The sequence below is a fragment of the Falco biarmicus genome, chromosome 4 (genome assembly GCF_023638135.1).
Source record: "Falco biarmicus isolate bFalBia1 chromosome 4, bFalBia1.pri, whole genome shotgun sequence".
Classification (NCBI taxonomy): domain Eukaryota; kingdom Metazoa; phylum Chordata; class Aves; order Falconiformes; family Falconidae; genus Falco; species Falco biarmicus.
Window position 1 is genome coordinate 23,587,068 of NC_079291.1, and position 16,686 is coordinate 23,603,753.

At 37.9% G+C, this 16,686-nt stretch overlaps 1 protein-coding gene across 3 annotated transcripts in view; it reads right to left on the minus strand.

The window, feature by feature from the left end:
* The window catches only part of NFX1 (nuclear transcription factor, X-box binding 1), a 75,286-nt gene that overhangs the window by 28,489 nt on the left and 30,111 nt on the right, over positions 1 to 16,686 (minus strand). For all 3 annotated transcript variants that reach the window (XR_008821336.1, XM_056335421.1, XM_056335422.1), the window contains exons 7-17: positions 15,809 to 15,948; positions 14,640 to 14,739; positions 14,197 to 14,414; positions 13,003 to 13,100; positions 11,526 to 11,556; positions 10,115 to 10,197; positions 9,492 to 9,600; positions 3,937 to 4,056; positions 3,175 to 3,254; positions 2,610 to 2,840; positions 2,245 to 2,318 (exon numbers count right to left, since the gene is read on the minus strand). Coding sequence is in view for 2 of the 3 variants with exons in the window: in XM_056335421.1 (XP_056191396.1) it covers positions 2,245 to 2,318; positions 2,610 to 2,840; positions 3,175 to 3,254; positions 3,937 to 4,056; positions 9,492 to 9,600; positions 10,115 to 10,197; positions 11,526 to 11,556; positions 13,003 to 13,100; positions 14,197 to 14,414; positions 14,640 to 14,739; positions 15,809 to 15,948 (1,284 nt within the window). In the remaining variant the exon portion in view is untranslated. The remainder of the gene's footprint in view (positions 1 to 2,244; positions 2,319 to 2,609; positions 2,841 to 3,174; positions 3,255 to 3,936; positions 4,057 to 9,491; positions 9,601 to 10,114; positions 10,198 to 11,525; positions 11,557 to 13,002; positions 13,101 to 14,196; positions 14,415 to 14,639; positions 14,740 to 15,808; positions 15,949 to 16,686) is intronic.

Genomic DNA, 16,686 nt, shown 5'->3' on the forward strand with positions numbered 1-16,686 from the left:
ACCTTATAGCTTTAATTACCTTTTAACTTCTATGTGATTCTTCCTTACCCACGTGCAACTAAAACCTGTACAGTGAATTTATGAAGTCCTTAGAAGTTCGCTTAGAAAATATGGATGATACAAGTCATAAGGAAAGAGCAAAATGCCTACTGATACTATTATAATTTTCTTGTGAATGATTCTTCATCATTCCCTTCAATAACAAGCCTTCCCAATCTGATTTTCTTGCTAAAATGCCTATAACTAAAATATACAAGTTTTTAGTGAAATATTCCACACCATTCTCAATGGAACATTCTGTCCTCTGAACAATCTTTTCTGTTAAGTTCAGATAAAAGAATATGTTTGACTGTGTTTTGCATCACAGAGAACTAATCATCTATCAGGAAGGAGGTTAATCATATTACAGAAACACAAGAAGCACCAAGAGGCACCATCAGCTTCATATTTATGAGGTGATGACAAAGTCTAGGTAATGGGCAACAAAGTCTAGGTAATGGGCTGTTAGATGATATGACATCATCATTTGTATCATGTGTACAGATATAGCAGCACACTCCCTCTTCCCTTTGCTGTCCCCTTGGGCATTCTTTCACTGATATCCACTGACAAAGCTCAAAGTTTTTTCATCACTCCCGTAATGTTTTTAAGAAAACTTGGATACCCCATTAATTTGCTGACCTTTCCACAGTAGTACTACAAGAGTTACATTGGTGTGTTTGTTTTTTGGCTTTCATTTTCTCCCCAAGTGCGTAGATGGTGGGGAAAAAAGTCAAGTTTGACTCCCACAAAATCAGAGTATTTTTCTTTCAGCAACCTGAACGGCTGGAGTTACCATACAAACTCAGCCGGCATTCAATGCTGCTTTTGTTAACATCACATGGGGCAAGGGTAATTTGTAAACACATATGAACATATTTGAATGAACAGAGAAGGACACTTGATTTAAACTGACCATTTCTTTCCCTTCCTCTTGACTTGGGCTCTGAGTAGATAAATAAATACGTATGTGTTCAGCAAGGACTGCCACTGACTTTCAAGAACCACTTTCAAAAATTTAGACTTGTAATTACATTACCTTCCCAGTTTATAATTAACAAGTATGTGTCCAATTAAATTGGTTGAGTCAGTCTTCTGATTTGTACCCATAGAGAGACAGATCTTAACAAAAAAAAACCCCACACCTTTTTTTCTAAAAAAGAAAAACTATCACTACTCCTGTAAGTCTATCTTGCATTCAAATTAGTATTGACTGCAATTGTTCTTAACTGCTCCCGATTAGCAAATTTTTCTCCTCATTCTCATTAGGTAGTATTAAGCACCTATTACGTAGATGCTAAACCACCTTCTATCAGAATTTGAATCTGGGCAGTGCTCAGCAGGAACAAAGCAGCATATCCTAAGCTGGGCTAGTATCTGGCCCTCAAATAGCAGTTCCAAATAAAAAAAAAAATAAAATCATTAAGCAGCTTTTTTAGAAAGGAAGAATCCGTGACTGTGCTCTTCTATGAACTGGGATGAAGAACTCTGGTTGCCCATCAACTCTGCACTTTAATTTTTTGACTCTCTCTCAATCAAGGCCTCAGACTAAGTTTTTTTAAAAATTATTACTGTTTTGCTATTTTCATTTCAAAAGTTCCAAAGCCCTACTCCTCTTCCTTGCCCTCTCTCATAAGAGAGAAAGCGAAATAAGTTTAGAAATAGGATCTAGAGACAAATTATTACAGAAAATGGAGCTGGGTAGGAATCAGTTTGCATATTAAGAACCAAGATTTAGATGCCAAAGCTCTCCTGTATACATTTTGCTATTTCAGAATAACTTTAAATCACTCTTGAGCTTCCATCACCTGTATTGACTAGGTTCCATCACACACTAAGGGAACTTGACAGCAGCTCACACATGGACTGCTACATGTAATCACCTGCATTCAGAAGCCTGAACCTGGAACTGCCCAATTAGTCTGTATCTGGTTGCTCTGTGTGGGTAGAGCAGAGTTCTGCAGATGGGAAATCCCAGCCTCGACACACCACCACAGTTACACTAGCAATGGTGAAGAGAGGAATGTGTTCCAGTACAGCATACCTGGTATGAAAGCCCAGGGGACTACAAAAAACGAAACCATACATGTAAGTACAAAAAAGTGTGGGAAAGCATGTGAATTAGATATATTTAGTCCAGCCTGAAGTTTAATGAAACTGAAAAAAAGTCCAGTAAGGAATTAAAAGAATTATTGCAATACAAACCTTTGATACGTATTAGATGCTTCTGAGCAAATCATACTCTCCTTTCTTCTTCCACACTCACACTGAAGATCGACCTGTTGTACCACACAAAGGAGTATCTTTTTAAACTTTTTTCTTTTTATGGCCATGGAGGAGTGGAAGGGAGGTAAATCTATTCTTTTTGTAAGTCCCATTTTAGTGGAAAAATGGTTAATTAAAAACGATGAATAGCTTTTTTAGAAAAACTCAATATTGTAAGTTTACAGAAAAAATGTCATGCTATCAATATACAAACATGCCATTTTTTGTCACAACTGTTACTTGCTGACAATTAAACCATAAAATTTGCCTGTGAATGTGCAGTGAGTTTTCTTTCGGTATCTAACCTTTGCATTGCAGGATGTTGTCGGGCAGGGTGAAGAAGGATGACATGGAGCCATACAGGGATGACTACAATATAGCCTTGGAATAATACATGGCTGTTTACACTCTTCATCTATAAGACATTCTCCCTTATGACAGATTCTTTTACATTTGTGCATTCCACATTTTAACATTTGATTGCAGCGAAGTCCGCAGGAAATGTCAGTGAGATGACAAGGAATATTACTTCGCAGCTGGAAGAGGGGAGGAAAAAAGATGAATACTAAAAATGAAAAACTACAAATGCAAATCTCAAACTACTTCTAGTGTTCACACCTTCATTTGGCACTGTCCACACAAGAATCTGAATACTAAAATATCTTGGGACAAAGACTGAGTTTTTCTTTCTATCATAGTCCAATATAGCAGTTGTTCTGAATGTGTATGGCAGAAAAGATACACTTTTCTGATTTAATCAAAACTCAAACTCCAGTAACATATTCCATTCTAAAGAGGCTGCAAAAAAATGTAAGCCTACAGTCCCAGAACATTATTCAGTATTCAAAAACATTAAGTGTCCAGACTTACTTCATGCTTGCCCATACACCATTTCTGAGTGAGATAGGTACAGGGTGGACATTTCTCCTCGCTATGACATGAATGGTACACTGCAGCCACAGAAATATAAAAGCCAGCACAGTTTTATCAGCATACTTCAGTCAAATGCATTAAAGGAGACAGTGATGTCCATTAAACATGAGTTTGCATTTCAGAACTACACAATTTATGGGAAGTATGACGCTTTATGCAAGGATAATCTGTTCTTTAAAATACTCTTTAGAAATTATGATTGCAGTTTTCACGTGACTATTATTCCATATTTTTTAAATTAAATAGCAGAGAATTTTGTGACTTTAAGCAGAGTTGTGCTATCAGACAGAATTTGTCAGAAAGTGTATCTATTTGACCTGTGCTATATTTTTGGTGATCAGCCAATATAATTCCAAGAAATGTAGAAACTAACTGTTCACTAGACTATCCTACTGTTTCAAGAGAGCAAATTAATCTTTGGAATATAGCATGTAATGTGTTGTGACTATTAATAATGATAGGAACAAAATCCAATGTTTCACCAGTCAGAAGTATCACTACTAGTATTCACAGCAAGTTTTTAGTCGGTCGGTTTTTAAGCGGAGACTTTTGGAAATATTTACAACCACTGAAAAAGCACCTAATGAAAAAGCAAATATATTCTCAAATGGACCTATGTACGCTTTTCTACATTTTGATTAAAAAAAAACAAACAAAAGAAAATAAAAAACGCAAGCAAAACTGAATGGCCTGACTTACCTGGATGATCACAGTCATGTGGCCTGGTGCACGTTTTTTTACACTCTGGTGGCTGAGTGCCACAGGGGACAGGGGGGTAAATCACAGATTCACCACAATAACAAGTTAACTCGTCAAAACCTGAAAACCAAGTCAAATATATCAGCATGGTTACATGTATTTGCACTCGTCCTCTATGAGAAATCTTCAAATAACACGCAAATATTTTACTCCAGCTTTGGTTTTTGATATTTAGCACTTTGATATAAAGTGAATTTATTAACTTTTGTGGCTCCTGTAAGAAAACTGGACTGTGATCACTTCATTAGGAATTGTGCTTCCTTTTAGAGAGCAGTTCTTTGACAGCACCGTTTTAAACTTGAGCAAGAGAGATGTTCATGTCAAGTTGAAACCCGTTGCTGTTCTATCCTTGACTTAAAAATGGGGAGGTACCTCTTGAATTCCCTTTCAGAAAGCACATCATCCAAATCTTGTGCTCCAAATTTCTCCCTGCCATCATTTTTCCAGACCAGTGGTTAGACTTTTTTTTTTTTTTTGCCAAGCCCTGCACATGGTACCAGGAAGATTCCAGAGAAAATTACCAAAAGGCAACCAGTTGTGGACTTCTTCCATGATTTCTTCTGTATACTTATGTCATTTGGTATTACATGGATCCTCATAATTTGTCCAAATACTTAAAAACCAACTTTATTTTATATGTTTTGGAAGTTCTGTCTCAAACAGTATACCTTCCCCCCCCCCCCCCCCCCCCCCGCCCACCTTCCACATCTAGGAAATTTTAAAGTCATCACAAGATTCCAAATCTCAGTGATAAAATAAACAACAGAATAGAAATACTTACATATACCATCCCAACTAAAATTTAACACTGCACAGAAATTAATACAGTTCACTGCTGGTTTTCAGACTATAAAGAAACTGGGAGGGAGACTGATTGGAAAGCAAACTACAGTTCAAGCATAAATCCTTAGAAAAACAGAACAGTACAAAAATACTATCAGAAGTCATATAGAAGAAAGTGTGAGAACAAAAAGAGAGTATGTTTGGTCTGTAAACAAACAGAGATAGTGGATCAGGAAGAACAAGACAGAACGATGGAGAAGATAAGAAAATAATGGGGCAATAAAAACAAAACAACTCCAACCTGAAGACAAGACTAGTGTGTTAAGGGAGCTGCTGAATTCAGTAAGTTCTCTGACTCTGGGAATCACAAGATTCCTACTTCCTAGTCTACCAAAGCAAAATCTGGTAACACCAAAACCCCAGAGATTCCTACTGTCCACTTCCATGGATATGATGGCTGCTGGGTCAATATTCAAGTCCAGCCAGCAGCAAGACTGAACACGTCTTCCAGAGAGACAAGACACACAATCCATATGTGACAATAGCATGACCAGATGCACTGACTAACACGGAGCCAACTGAACAAGAGTCACGTGAACAGGAATACAAATAGTCAAGCCCTCTTCCTCCCCTCCAGCTTATAAGGATTGAGGTTCACTAGTGAGGACACACACACACACCCCCCCTCTAGATGCACATGCACACCACATTCATGGATCTCAAACACAAGCATAGGCTCTGTCTAACATCCACACCAGAACAGAACCCTTACCTAGTATTGGCTGAAACCTCGGGTATTTCCAGAGTCAGATCTCCTACTAGCCAGTCAGTCTAGCCTTGAAGCAAGTTCACTAGGAAGTTACCCAGGCATACACAGGAATTAACAAATTAATCAAATTAACAAGGGAACTGCACACAGCCCCGGTCTCTCCAGGTGCTAGCACCCCAACCAAGGGGCCCCTATAACTTGTGATCCCACTCTCCAGCTGCTGGCATACTGTATGTCCGATCTCCCCAGTTGCTAGCCTAGACTATGTGCTCCCATGATCTGCAGCCAAGTTGCTGGCATTTAGACTTCAGAATAGCAAATGAGATTACACTGAAAGATACTAAATCTTATTCTTAACCAGGACACAACAGACAGTTGTCACCAGGTGCCCAGGGCTGTCAGAGATGTGCACTGAACCAGCAGTTTCATTTGTGCAAATGGCACCTTTTATCGCCCATTCTCTCCATTTTCCACGCATCCACCTTGATTCCTCCCAAATAATCTACCAAAGTAAATTTTCCCCCATTGGTCCCAGTTTGGCTACATCTGTACCCAAATCTGCTACTACTAGTATCATTTGCTAGGTCATCCCAGCATTGCACAACTACTTAATTCTGTTGGCCTTGCAATAGTCCACTCCCAAAAAGGTTCCCAGTACCTCCCTTCTCCAATCACCTGTGAAGCTCAGTCATCGCTTGCCCTTAACATCTGTGAAATCCATCCATTCCTCATGGTAGTGAAACTTCTGTCAGCTTTTCACTGTGTTTTTTGTTGTGTTCAGAAATTTCTCCCATCCAGTTGGTTTTTTTATGGTCTGTTCAGCCAGCTAAATCTCAGGCCAGGTCCTAGTCATTTACCCATGTATCTTAGAGTGCAAAAGTTACTACAAAGGATCATAATTTTTGTCTAATGAGACTCAATTACAATAAACTCCAGCAAATAAGAGTGCTAGGGAGAACAAAATGTTAACGGTTAGAAGGAAGAGCTGGAAAGTAATAGGAAAAGCGCAGAACTTTCAGAACATCCATGGACTTTCTGTGAAAAGCAAGCATAGAAAGAGCAGGTCTTTTTCTGTCCCTCACTGCAGGTCTTGAAACAACCTATAACCCTCCAGGCTTCAAAGCCACAGATCCTCCTTAGTCCAGGATGATGAAAGGTCAGAGACCAAGGTCCCTGGAAGACCTGAGTGTTAGACAGCTACACTGGCTGCTTGCTATTGATGAGAACCAGTAAGTGAAGAATCTTAATTATAATGAAGGTTCCTTAAGTAGCACTGATTGGGATAATGGTGAGTGCAGAGAGGTATGATCCACAGTAGAAATACAACAACTGACAAATTAAAAAAAACCAAACACCCCCGCCCTCCCAAAAAACCTACAAAACAAAACACCAACCCTGACTAATGCTGACATCATTTATTTTCCCCAAGAGATGTACTGCTGTTTGGAAGTAGACTGGGTGTGTATAGACACCATGGCATAGAATGGGACCTCACCTCCCAGCACTGAGGCAATGGCACTTGAAAGGTAAAGTACCTGGGAAGCACACAGAACCACAGAGGTGTAGATGCAACCTAGTACTGCACCTTGATGTGCATTACCATTCCCAGTAAAACCAGGAGTGGAGATGGAGGCAGGGCAAGAACTCCAATCTGAATGGTAAGTGGCTTGCAGCTGACTATGCCATGGCAAATGATAACACGGCTGATACACCCAACTGAAAAGTGATGGCTAGACAGGTGGATCAGAGTCAAGGATGGACTTCTTAGTGCTGGGAAGCACTCCCCATCAGCTACAGAGTCAGAATCATGTATGCCTCTGAAATCTCAACTAGCAGCATCCAGGGAAAGCAGGTAACAAATCTTTGAAGATACTGCTTAGCTGATTTACCTCTGGACAGATTCAGAACGGTAGGTTTCAGGGACACAAAGGTTTAAGCCAAATGATCATAAGTATCTGGCTCCTTGAGTAGTGAGCTGCTTTTCCTGTGCTCAGAAAAGGGCCTCACTGCAGAATTTCAGCAGTGAAGCTTTGACCTCTCAATTGCACCACATACAACAGTGGAAAAATTTACAGGGTAGGCAATCCTTAGATCTCCCCAGGCTAAGACAGGCATCTGAATCTTAGTCCTGACAGTGAAATACAAACCTCAAAAATATTGCAGCAACGCAGAGAAGTTTAATGAAGTTGAAGATCATACCCATAAAACCCAGTGAAGGAAAAAAAAAAACCCCACCTTTAGAAAAAATCTATGCAATCTGACTCAACTATAGCAGCAGTTACTAACAGGACCTCTGAGACGTTCTGATTCCTATTTTGCTTTGTGAAGAGAAATGTTTGGACACAGAATCTTTTTGGGTTAGTTTGAGGGGTTTTTAGAGGGGTGCAGTCAGCATGCCTGTCATATTCATAGGCTAGTAAGAGAAACTACAACGTTACTTCAACCAGTGACCTTTAGAGGCCCTACTGCCTTCTCTTTTCCAGCATGTTTCCAAGAAAACATGACCTCCATAAAAATGGAGTGCTTTGACTATGCCCATGTTCATCTGAAACAGGATAGACATGTACTACTGCAGCTAAGACCCTTCCAGCTGTAAACATACTTGTCCCTCTCCTTTACACAAACATCATGAGGTCTGGTTTGCACTTTCAGCATCTCACTGTCCTCTTTCCCACATCCCAGTGAGCAGTTCCAAAGCTGCACCCAGTTTCTGAGAGAGGAGACTCATTTTTCTCCACCAGTGACTGCAGAAGTACTAGAGAAAAGACAGTATTTGATGAAAGCCAAAGGGGAACTACAGGTGAGTTTTTATATTCCATTCCAGAAACATTCCACTCACAGTTTTGTTGTAGGTTACAGCAGATGCAAAAACACACCTAGAATTCACAGCTGTAAGACCTAATGGCAATGGATTTAAAGAAAATTTTCAAACTACTTAAGCAAACACTAAGTGGAAGGATGGATACAAGCTGAAGAATCCATTTAGGGCTGCTTCTGCCCAAATTTAAAAAATTGCATTTAATAAGCAGCTTATGATTTCTGTGATAAGCTATATCGACCTAAGAAAAGGGAAACCTGTATTAGAATATGAAGCAGAAAAAAAAAAAATTAAAACTGCCATCACACATGAAGAAATTCCAGATCAACTAAAGGTTCTGCTAGCAGAAGGAAATACAGAAGCATTCTTCTGTCTGCTTCAGGCCAAAAATCAGAAAATGTATTATTATCTACCTATTACAATGGTGCAAAATAATCAACATATGGTCCCCTACATCGAGTGATAAAATGTAGTTGTAAAAAACTAGTGTATTAACTGGCACACCTTTTAACACTTGTCTAAAGCTACTGCACTAGCTTAAATCCTTAAAACAGTTCAACAGTCCTAAGAAAATCAATACCTGCTGGCTGTCAATCTATTTCTATTAATTCAGTACTAATTTCCACCATCCAGAACGTGACCAGAAAGTCTAAGACACACACGACTGATATCTCTTATTTCTTCAGATGGTCCTGTCCAGAGAAAAGAATTGCTACTGTACCATTAGGAAAGTCTGAATTCTAAGCAAATAAAATTCTGCTACATACTTTAGCAGTTATTACATTGTTAAACAAGAGCACCCTTAACTTAGAAATTACCTTTCTAAACTGCTTTTGTTTTCCTTGCATGATTCCTCAAATATTTTAAGTGATTACTGGATCAAGATACATAACTAAATATATTTCACTATAATTCACTTTTAAATAGTTAACTATTAAAATCCAACGCTTAGTAATCTCATCTGCAATGAAATAACCTTCTCTTATGAAAAAACAGAATCAAAATCAACTGCATATTCTTCAGGTTCTGGTCAATTTTGATCACATTCTGTGTCCAACTCTGACCATTTAAGTGAACAAATTTCTATAACTTATAAGAAATAACGTACTCCTGCAGATAACTCACTTGTTTGCCAGCACGTTTGACAACTACCCCGATGACAAGGTTCTTCACATCTGTGAAGCCCACAGTTGAGTTTACGACCACAAACCAAAGAACACTTATGTTCTGTGTCCTAAGGGAAGGCAAGAAAGAAAAAGTAGAATTAAAATATAAATCCTATTAGGATTGGGTTTTTTTCTGTGAGGTCATAATCTACCAATTGACAAAACTGTACGGTGCAACAAATACCTTAGGCTTGATCTATACAGTTTTTCCATCACTGTATGGATACACAATTTTTAAAGCGGATTCTGTTAAGACCTCTGTTGCAGACATAGCTACATGACAGCTTATGCTTCTTGTATTAAGTAATATCCTTCCCCTCCCCGTTCTCCCTGGAATCACTGCATTGACAAAAAGTACCTTTACACTCATTTAATTGCATTTAGGCTGGAACGTAGTTTTACAATTGTGATAACCATAAAAGAAACGCTGCAAAATAAATGTACATGCACACAAACTTTCCGAGCACAACCAATACTGCAAATAGAGGCTGAAGATGCACAAAAATGGAAAGATACAAAAGCAAAAATGTCTTTTAACACACATTACAACGAACAATTTCATAAAACCACACATAAACTTACCACACAGCAAACTTCATTACACTTGTGTCGTCCACATGATCTTTTCTTGTTGCATCGCTTGTCACACATGAATGTGATAGCAGCTATGAAAACAAACAAGAAAAACAAACCAAGAAACGGTCATAACTTCTGTCTTTGCTTATGCTAAGAACAAAAGCTGCAATCACATTATTATGCTAAGGCTATCGCAGCAGAGCATGGTCTAGAAGAGACTAATACAGAGTAAGTCAGCAAGCAAACTTTTAAAGTATTTGCTCTCCCACATTAACCCCCCATGTGAACATTTGACTTCCTTTAAACAAAACCATGTTCAAAAGCATTTTGGACAGCAGAATACATGAAACCAGTTTATTTCACATTACTCTTTACACCATAAACTCTGCAAAATAGAACACAGCAAACAGGATAACCTGATACACTGGAGTACCGCAAACATCCAATTTAAGACTGCTCAAATTGGTAAGACAGTAAAAGTCAGCTAAATACAACTACTGCTGATATGTTAAGGAAACCAGTGCTGACAAAGAACATCCGTATCACTATCCACAAGTGACAAAAGCAATCACTTCTGGATTCTGAAAAACATAGTCTTCATAAACAAAAGCTCAAATTAGGGAATATGCGTATTACTTCAGTATCTTGTAAATAAGTACCTCAGTATGACAGGGGCCCATCAAATAAACATTTCACTGAGGTGAATTTTGAGATGTGACATCCAGAATACCAAGAAGTGTCAAATGGGAACTCTCTACCAAGCTCAGATGCAAAGACCAGCAGCATAAAACTGTGAAGTAGAACTAAAGCTTGTATTTCCCCAGGAGGTTGGACAAGAGCAGAGCAAAAGCATTATTTTGCATCTGAGCTGTGCAAGTTGACCCAAAGACATGCAGGATGGTAGGGGGCAACCTACTGAATATGGCAGGTGGCGGAAGAAACTGTTCAAATTGGCACAGACAGCTTGTCTGGAATCTTTGAGATCAAATGCTGAAGAAGTCTTTCCTTATGCAAAAGATGTAGAGAAATGAAAGAGATTTATCTCAAACCTCTTCCTGAAAGTAGTAGCATCTCAAAAGGTGACAAGTTCTACATGGAAATACTGATTAAAAAAGCAATACTGATCAGATGTTTGCCAACTCCATCAATCAAACCCCAAATTAATATGAAATGTGTATTGTTTTTAAAACAATTTCACATTATATCATAAAATGGTTTGGGTTGGAAGGGTCCTTAAAGATATATAAGTCCGAGCCCCCTGCCCTGGGCAGGGACACCTTCCACTACACCACGTTGCTCCCAGCCCCGTCCAGCCTGGCCTTGGGCACTGCCAGGGATGGGGCACCCACAGCTGCTCTGGGCAGCCTGTGCCAGTGCCTCGCCGCTCTCACAGTATTTATTCAACATAATATTGTACCTTTATTTCTGAGAAGAGCACATGGGACTTCCTAGGAAACAAAGAAGGAGCCATTAGGTTAAAACAGATGAAACAGCTGAAACTTACTTATCTAGAAAATACCGAGTCACATGGTACAGAAGGATCAACTCAGTTTTTACGTGTATAACACTTCCATACACAAAAGTTAAAGAAAAGCTAGGAAAGAACCCTTTTAAGAAAGATCTTTTTAACATGGTACTTCTCCCTTAGAGATCCAATACTAATGAAAATAAAATTCTAGTTTTGTATTCCCACTCATTTCAGCAGATAACGCTGTGAAGTGACAGAAATAGGTTTGTCCTAAGAAAATAGAAGCTTGCATGGAGGAATACAAAACAACCAAAACAGCTCTCCCAGAGAATACTGACAGGACACAAATACATGCTTTAATCAGCTGTTCCAAAAACGCAAGTCTGACTTGATATGGGGGGAGGGGAGAGAGTTAAGTCAAATCTCATGATCAAAATTTTACCTAGATTAAAGACCCTCAACATGAAAACGAAAGGCAATGGATGAAAAGAACATACATGATCAACTACATTTGAACCTTCAGTCATCACAACTTTACATTCTAAGTTGTCATTTCTGAGCACCACATTTTTTTAATGACATTTAAATTATCACTGTTGATCATAATTTTTCAAGTAGCAGCTTTCTGGTGTCTGAGAAGCTACACAAACTAAAACCCAAACTTCACTACTTAGTTTCAGGCCTCAAAATGAACAATAATCTGAAGCCTTCTACCCCATAACTACCTTCAGCACACTGGTAGGAGAAAACTCTTCCAAACTCAAGCAAGCCTCATTCTTATGTACTTATAAACTTATATATTCAGAAGCCATCCCTACTTACAAATGACATATAAGTCAAAAAGTCATCAAGGCTCCTGTGATAGTAACCAAAGATTTCAAAGCTATTATGACAGAAAGTAGCATAGTTTAAAAATATACTACTTATAACAACTGCTGAGAATCTGCTAGGTCACTATATAAATGTGCAAAGAATGGGGACCAGTAAAAACTTCATCTTCTTTCTAAAAAATTCTACAAGTCTACAAGCTATTAATATAAAGTTTTATTTAACTTTTTATGTTGGGCTACCTTTCTTCCCACAGTTTACATTACTCTTGGTAAAACTACAATTCTTTGTGCTATATAAATACTGCAGGATAATAATATAGGACTTCGCAGCCAGCTTAAACATGATTCTGTGTAAATGCTGCAAAAACACTTCAAGAATTGCCTTCACAGTAAGAAATTTATGTTAGCACTTCACAGTATAATCTAGCTAGCATCTATCAGTATACAACGAAGGTTTTTGCAACTAAGAAGCATGGTTCCTTAGACTTTCTAGCTTTGTTTTCCTTGACAACTTCAGCTCCTTTTTTTTCCCCCACAGCTTTAAAAGAATCAGCAAAGATTACCAGTTGCCAAGTAAGGAAGTTTTATGCACTCACCTTTTTTTTGAAGCCACACCTACAATAAATATTTGATGTGTGAGAACACTGTCTACAGTCTCCTTCATGGCAAAGGCTTTCACATGTATGAACGAACTCTAGCAAAATGAAAATACAAAGATCAATAATTAATAAAAAAATTTAAATCCATGACCTGGTACTCCATATTTATTAGGAGCATCACTGGTCAAAGACACTAAGCTTACGTGCAGCTGGGTTTCCAAACAAGCTCACTATTTTGAGTTAAATGTGCATAACATTTTGTCATTATTTTCAGCATTTTAATCATGAATCAACAGACTGACTTTCAGGTTTACAATGAACATTGAAAATGCATACATTTTAAGTATTTTTTATATTACATATATAGAAAAAAACAAACCAAAACAAAAAAGATTTTGCATGATATTATCTTACCTAAGTTCCAGGAATTTTCAGATAAGTTTTTTCTTTCTTTTCCACCCAAAAGAATCACTTACTATGCATACCTTCATATTTCACTTACTAGGTTAACTGAAATGGAACTAAAAGCTAAATCACTCATTCCCTTTCTACTTGTTGCACTTGGACTGACAGAACAGATCAGTCAATAAGAAGCTGTGGTCTTGACATCATTGGTCTCTCTCCTCTCTAAAGTCTAAAAAATCACAACTAAATATGTAGCCTGTAAAACTGGAGCTTCGTACAATCTCACCGTTAAATACATTTGAATTATCTAATGCACTCATTCAAGCGTCAAGTTGTGTCTGCACATAACTTCCTCCAACTTTTCAACACTACTTACTTTGTGACACACAGCAGCAGGAAATGAGCGTTTACTGCAGGCATCTGAACAAAGTAATTTGTCTACCATCCTCCACATGAGAGTCAAAGATCTAGGTGGGCTTTTAAAAGACATCAGTGCATGCTGCTCTCTGGAAATTCCTACAGGTCTGTTCCTCTACCAATATAGCAAAGGTGCATGTAAACAAAATTTAAAAGGCTAGCTAGTGTTAGTGCTTCCTAGAAAAAATGATTTTCTCATATTAAGGTATTATGAACAAACAGCCAGACAGCAGGCTCTGCAGGGGCTTTTACACTCACTTCAGTTAAAACCAAATAATTACTTCTTGAAATGAAACAGTTAAGGACCACTTTTTTTTTTCTAAACAATGAGATAATTTGAATATTCTGAATCAATAAAGTTCTAATTACCATAGCTACCACAAGAAAGAGGTTTGCCACATGTTTTTCCACAGGACGGGATAGGGTCTGTGCATACTTTACGTTCAACACATCCTAATTCCAGTAACTTGCTGAGAGGAGTCTGACCACAGGGACAGCGATACACTACTTGTGGAAGTCGTGGACAGAGCTGGCAAGGCTGAGGGTGGCATACTTGCGTACAGTTGTGCCTCCCACAATTTAATTTTCTGGAAAAACACAAAACCAAAGAAACAAAAACCAAAAAAACCCAAACAAACAAAGGAGAATTATTTAAGAGAATCACGATCACAGAGTGTGAATAAAATGACCTTTTAAGAATTATTTATAAGCATATATATTTATAATTTCTATATATTATTTCTAAATTATTTCTAAATATATATATTTAGAAATATAAATATTTCTAAGTCACTAAATTATAGTGACCTTACTTGCCACATATGTTCTGACATGAGAAATTCCCAAATCCATCTGAGAATTCTTCCTTTGTCCCACACAATACTTCTTTAAAAGTGCTTCCACAGTAACACACTGAAAGAAAGCCATATTCCATAGAAAACACAAGAGAACGTCAGTGACAAAACACCTCCAGCAGTACGGCAAATATAAAAAGGTAAAATATGAAAATTTATTACAGTCGTTTTTTAGAAGGATAATGAAGTTGCTCTTCTTCAGATTTATTTCAGCAATAGAGGTTTCTCAGTCCTACAGAAGTTTGAATTCCTTTTCTATTTGTTTTGATAATAAGATAAAACTAAAGGGGAAGTACTATCTGCACAAAAAGCTTACTTATTAAAGCAGTACACATGAGTTAATTATTACCTTAAAAGTTGAGAAACTCACAACTTCCTATATAAACTGTTCAACTAAAATTTATTTGTATACTGGTACACATACTTGGACAAATTAATTTACATTCAAGACCAAGTTTAGAAAATTTTAACAGAAACCACGAGTAGCTTGTTGAAATGTGCTTTCCTATACCTCTTTCTATTCTTCTTCCACACACTGTTTAATCAAGTCTCAGAATTATAGTAAAAGATTAAGTGGGATCATAAGACAGTTCAGGTCAGAAGGGACCTCAGGAGACAGGCTAGCCAACGCCCTTACTTAAAGCAGAGTCGGCAATCAGATCAGGCCATGATACTCAATGGTTTTTATTCAGCTGGGTCTTGAAAACCTGCATGTTTCCAAGGAAAGAGTTTTTCCTTATAGCTAGTTACAGCGTTTTAACTTGGGCTCATTCTCTCTCATCCTCACCACATGCACTGCCCGTCTGCAGCCTTTCGAGTACCTCCAATCAGCTACTCAAAGGCCACTACTCAGCTTTCCCAAGCTAACGGAGCCCAGTACCACCAGCCTGTCCTAACAGAGCACATGCACCAACAGCCTAATCATCCTGGCAGGATTCTTTCTATTCATGTTTACATTCCTATTTAAATGTACAGTGATGCTGACACATTTTCCATTTTTTTAATATTCTAGCCATAGATTTTGGTTTTGTTAAATAAAAATAAAGCACTTGCCTCTTGGTACTGGTTTTTTCACCCTTTGTTTTCATAGCATAGAGAGGATATACACAAGGCATGCCAGTACTTACCTTGCTGTACTGTTAATTGGCAAGGTGAACATTTTCCTCCATGGCACACTTGAGTACAGCTGTGCTTACCACAGTTTAAAGTATTTCCACATACATTAGAACAATGGATTTTTGTTGATTGGCCACAACGAACGGAATGACTGTAGAGAAATGACACCATAGTCTGTCAGGTACCTTAGTATCTATAGAGCATTTATTAAAAAGGAAAATACTTTTTCAGTAAAATGCCAAAGCCTTTGAAAGGCAGCAGAACTTAATGAAATAGTTTTTACGAAATAACCCCCTAATTTTTCCTCCCTGCTTACCCTCTCCCACCCCTCAAGAAGTAGGACATGTATCACTGCAATGAGTCTACAGAACTTTATTTCAACAAAATGGAAAGGAAAGAGTGACACCAACTTGAACCTAATGTATGGTTATGCATTTTGCCAGAAGCACAGGGATTACTATTATAGGATCATTTAAGTCTTTGGAAAGATGGCTAAGTCCACTGAGCACAATGAAGATAGGGATGTGGGTTTAAGAGTGAGTCAGTCTACATTAAGAGTTCAGGTTTTTTAATTAATTGTTGAAAAAATGGGACAAAACAATAAGTTCTCCTATTTTTCCATTCTGGCTGGCCTCACACAACAGCTGTAAAGTGTATGTTTGGAACAGTAACTTCGAAAAGTCTTAAACTCATAGGTGCCATATCATACAACTTGGATACTAATACAGCGCATATTAAAAAAATGCTATTTAGAAGCAAGTATTAAATGCAGTATTACATTATTAAATTACAACAATCAGTAACATGGTGAAAGGAGCTGGCACCTGGGAAAAAAAATAATAAACTAAAGTTGGTTGCATCTATTAAACTTTTAAATGCAAGGAATAGC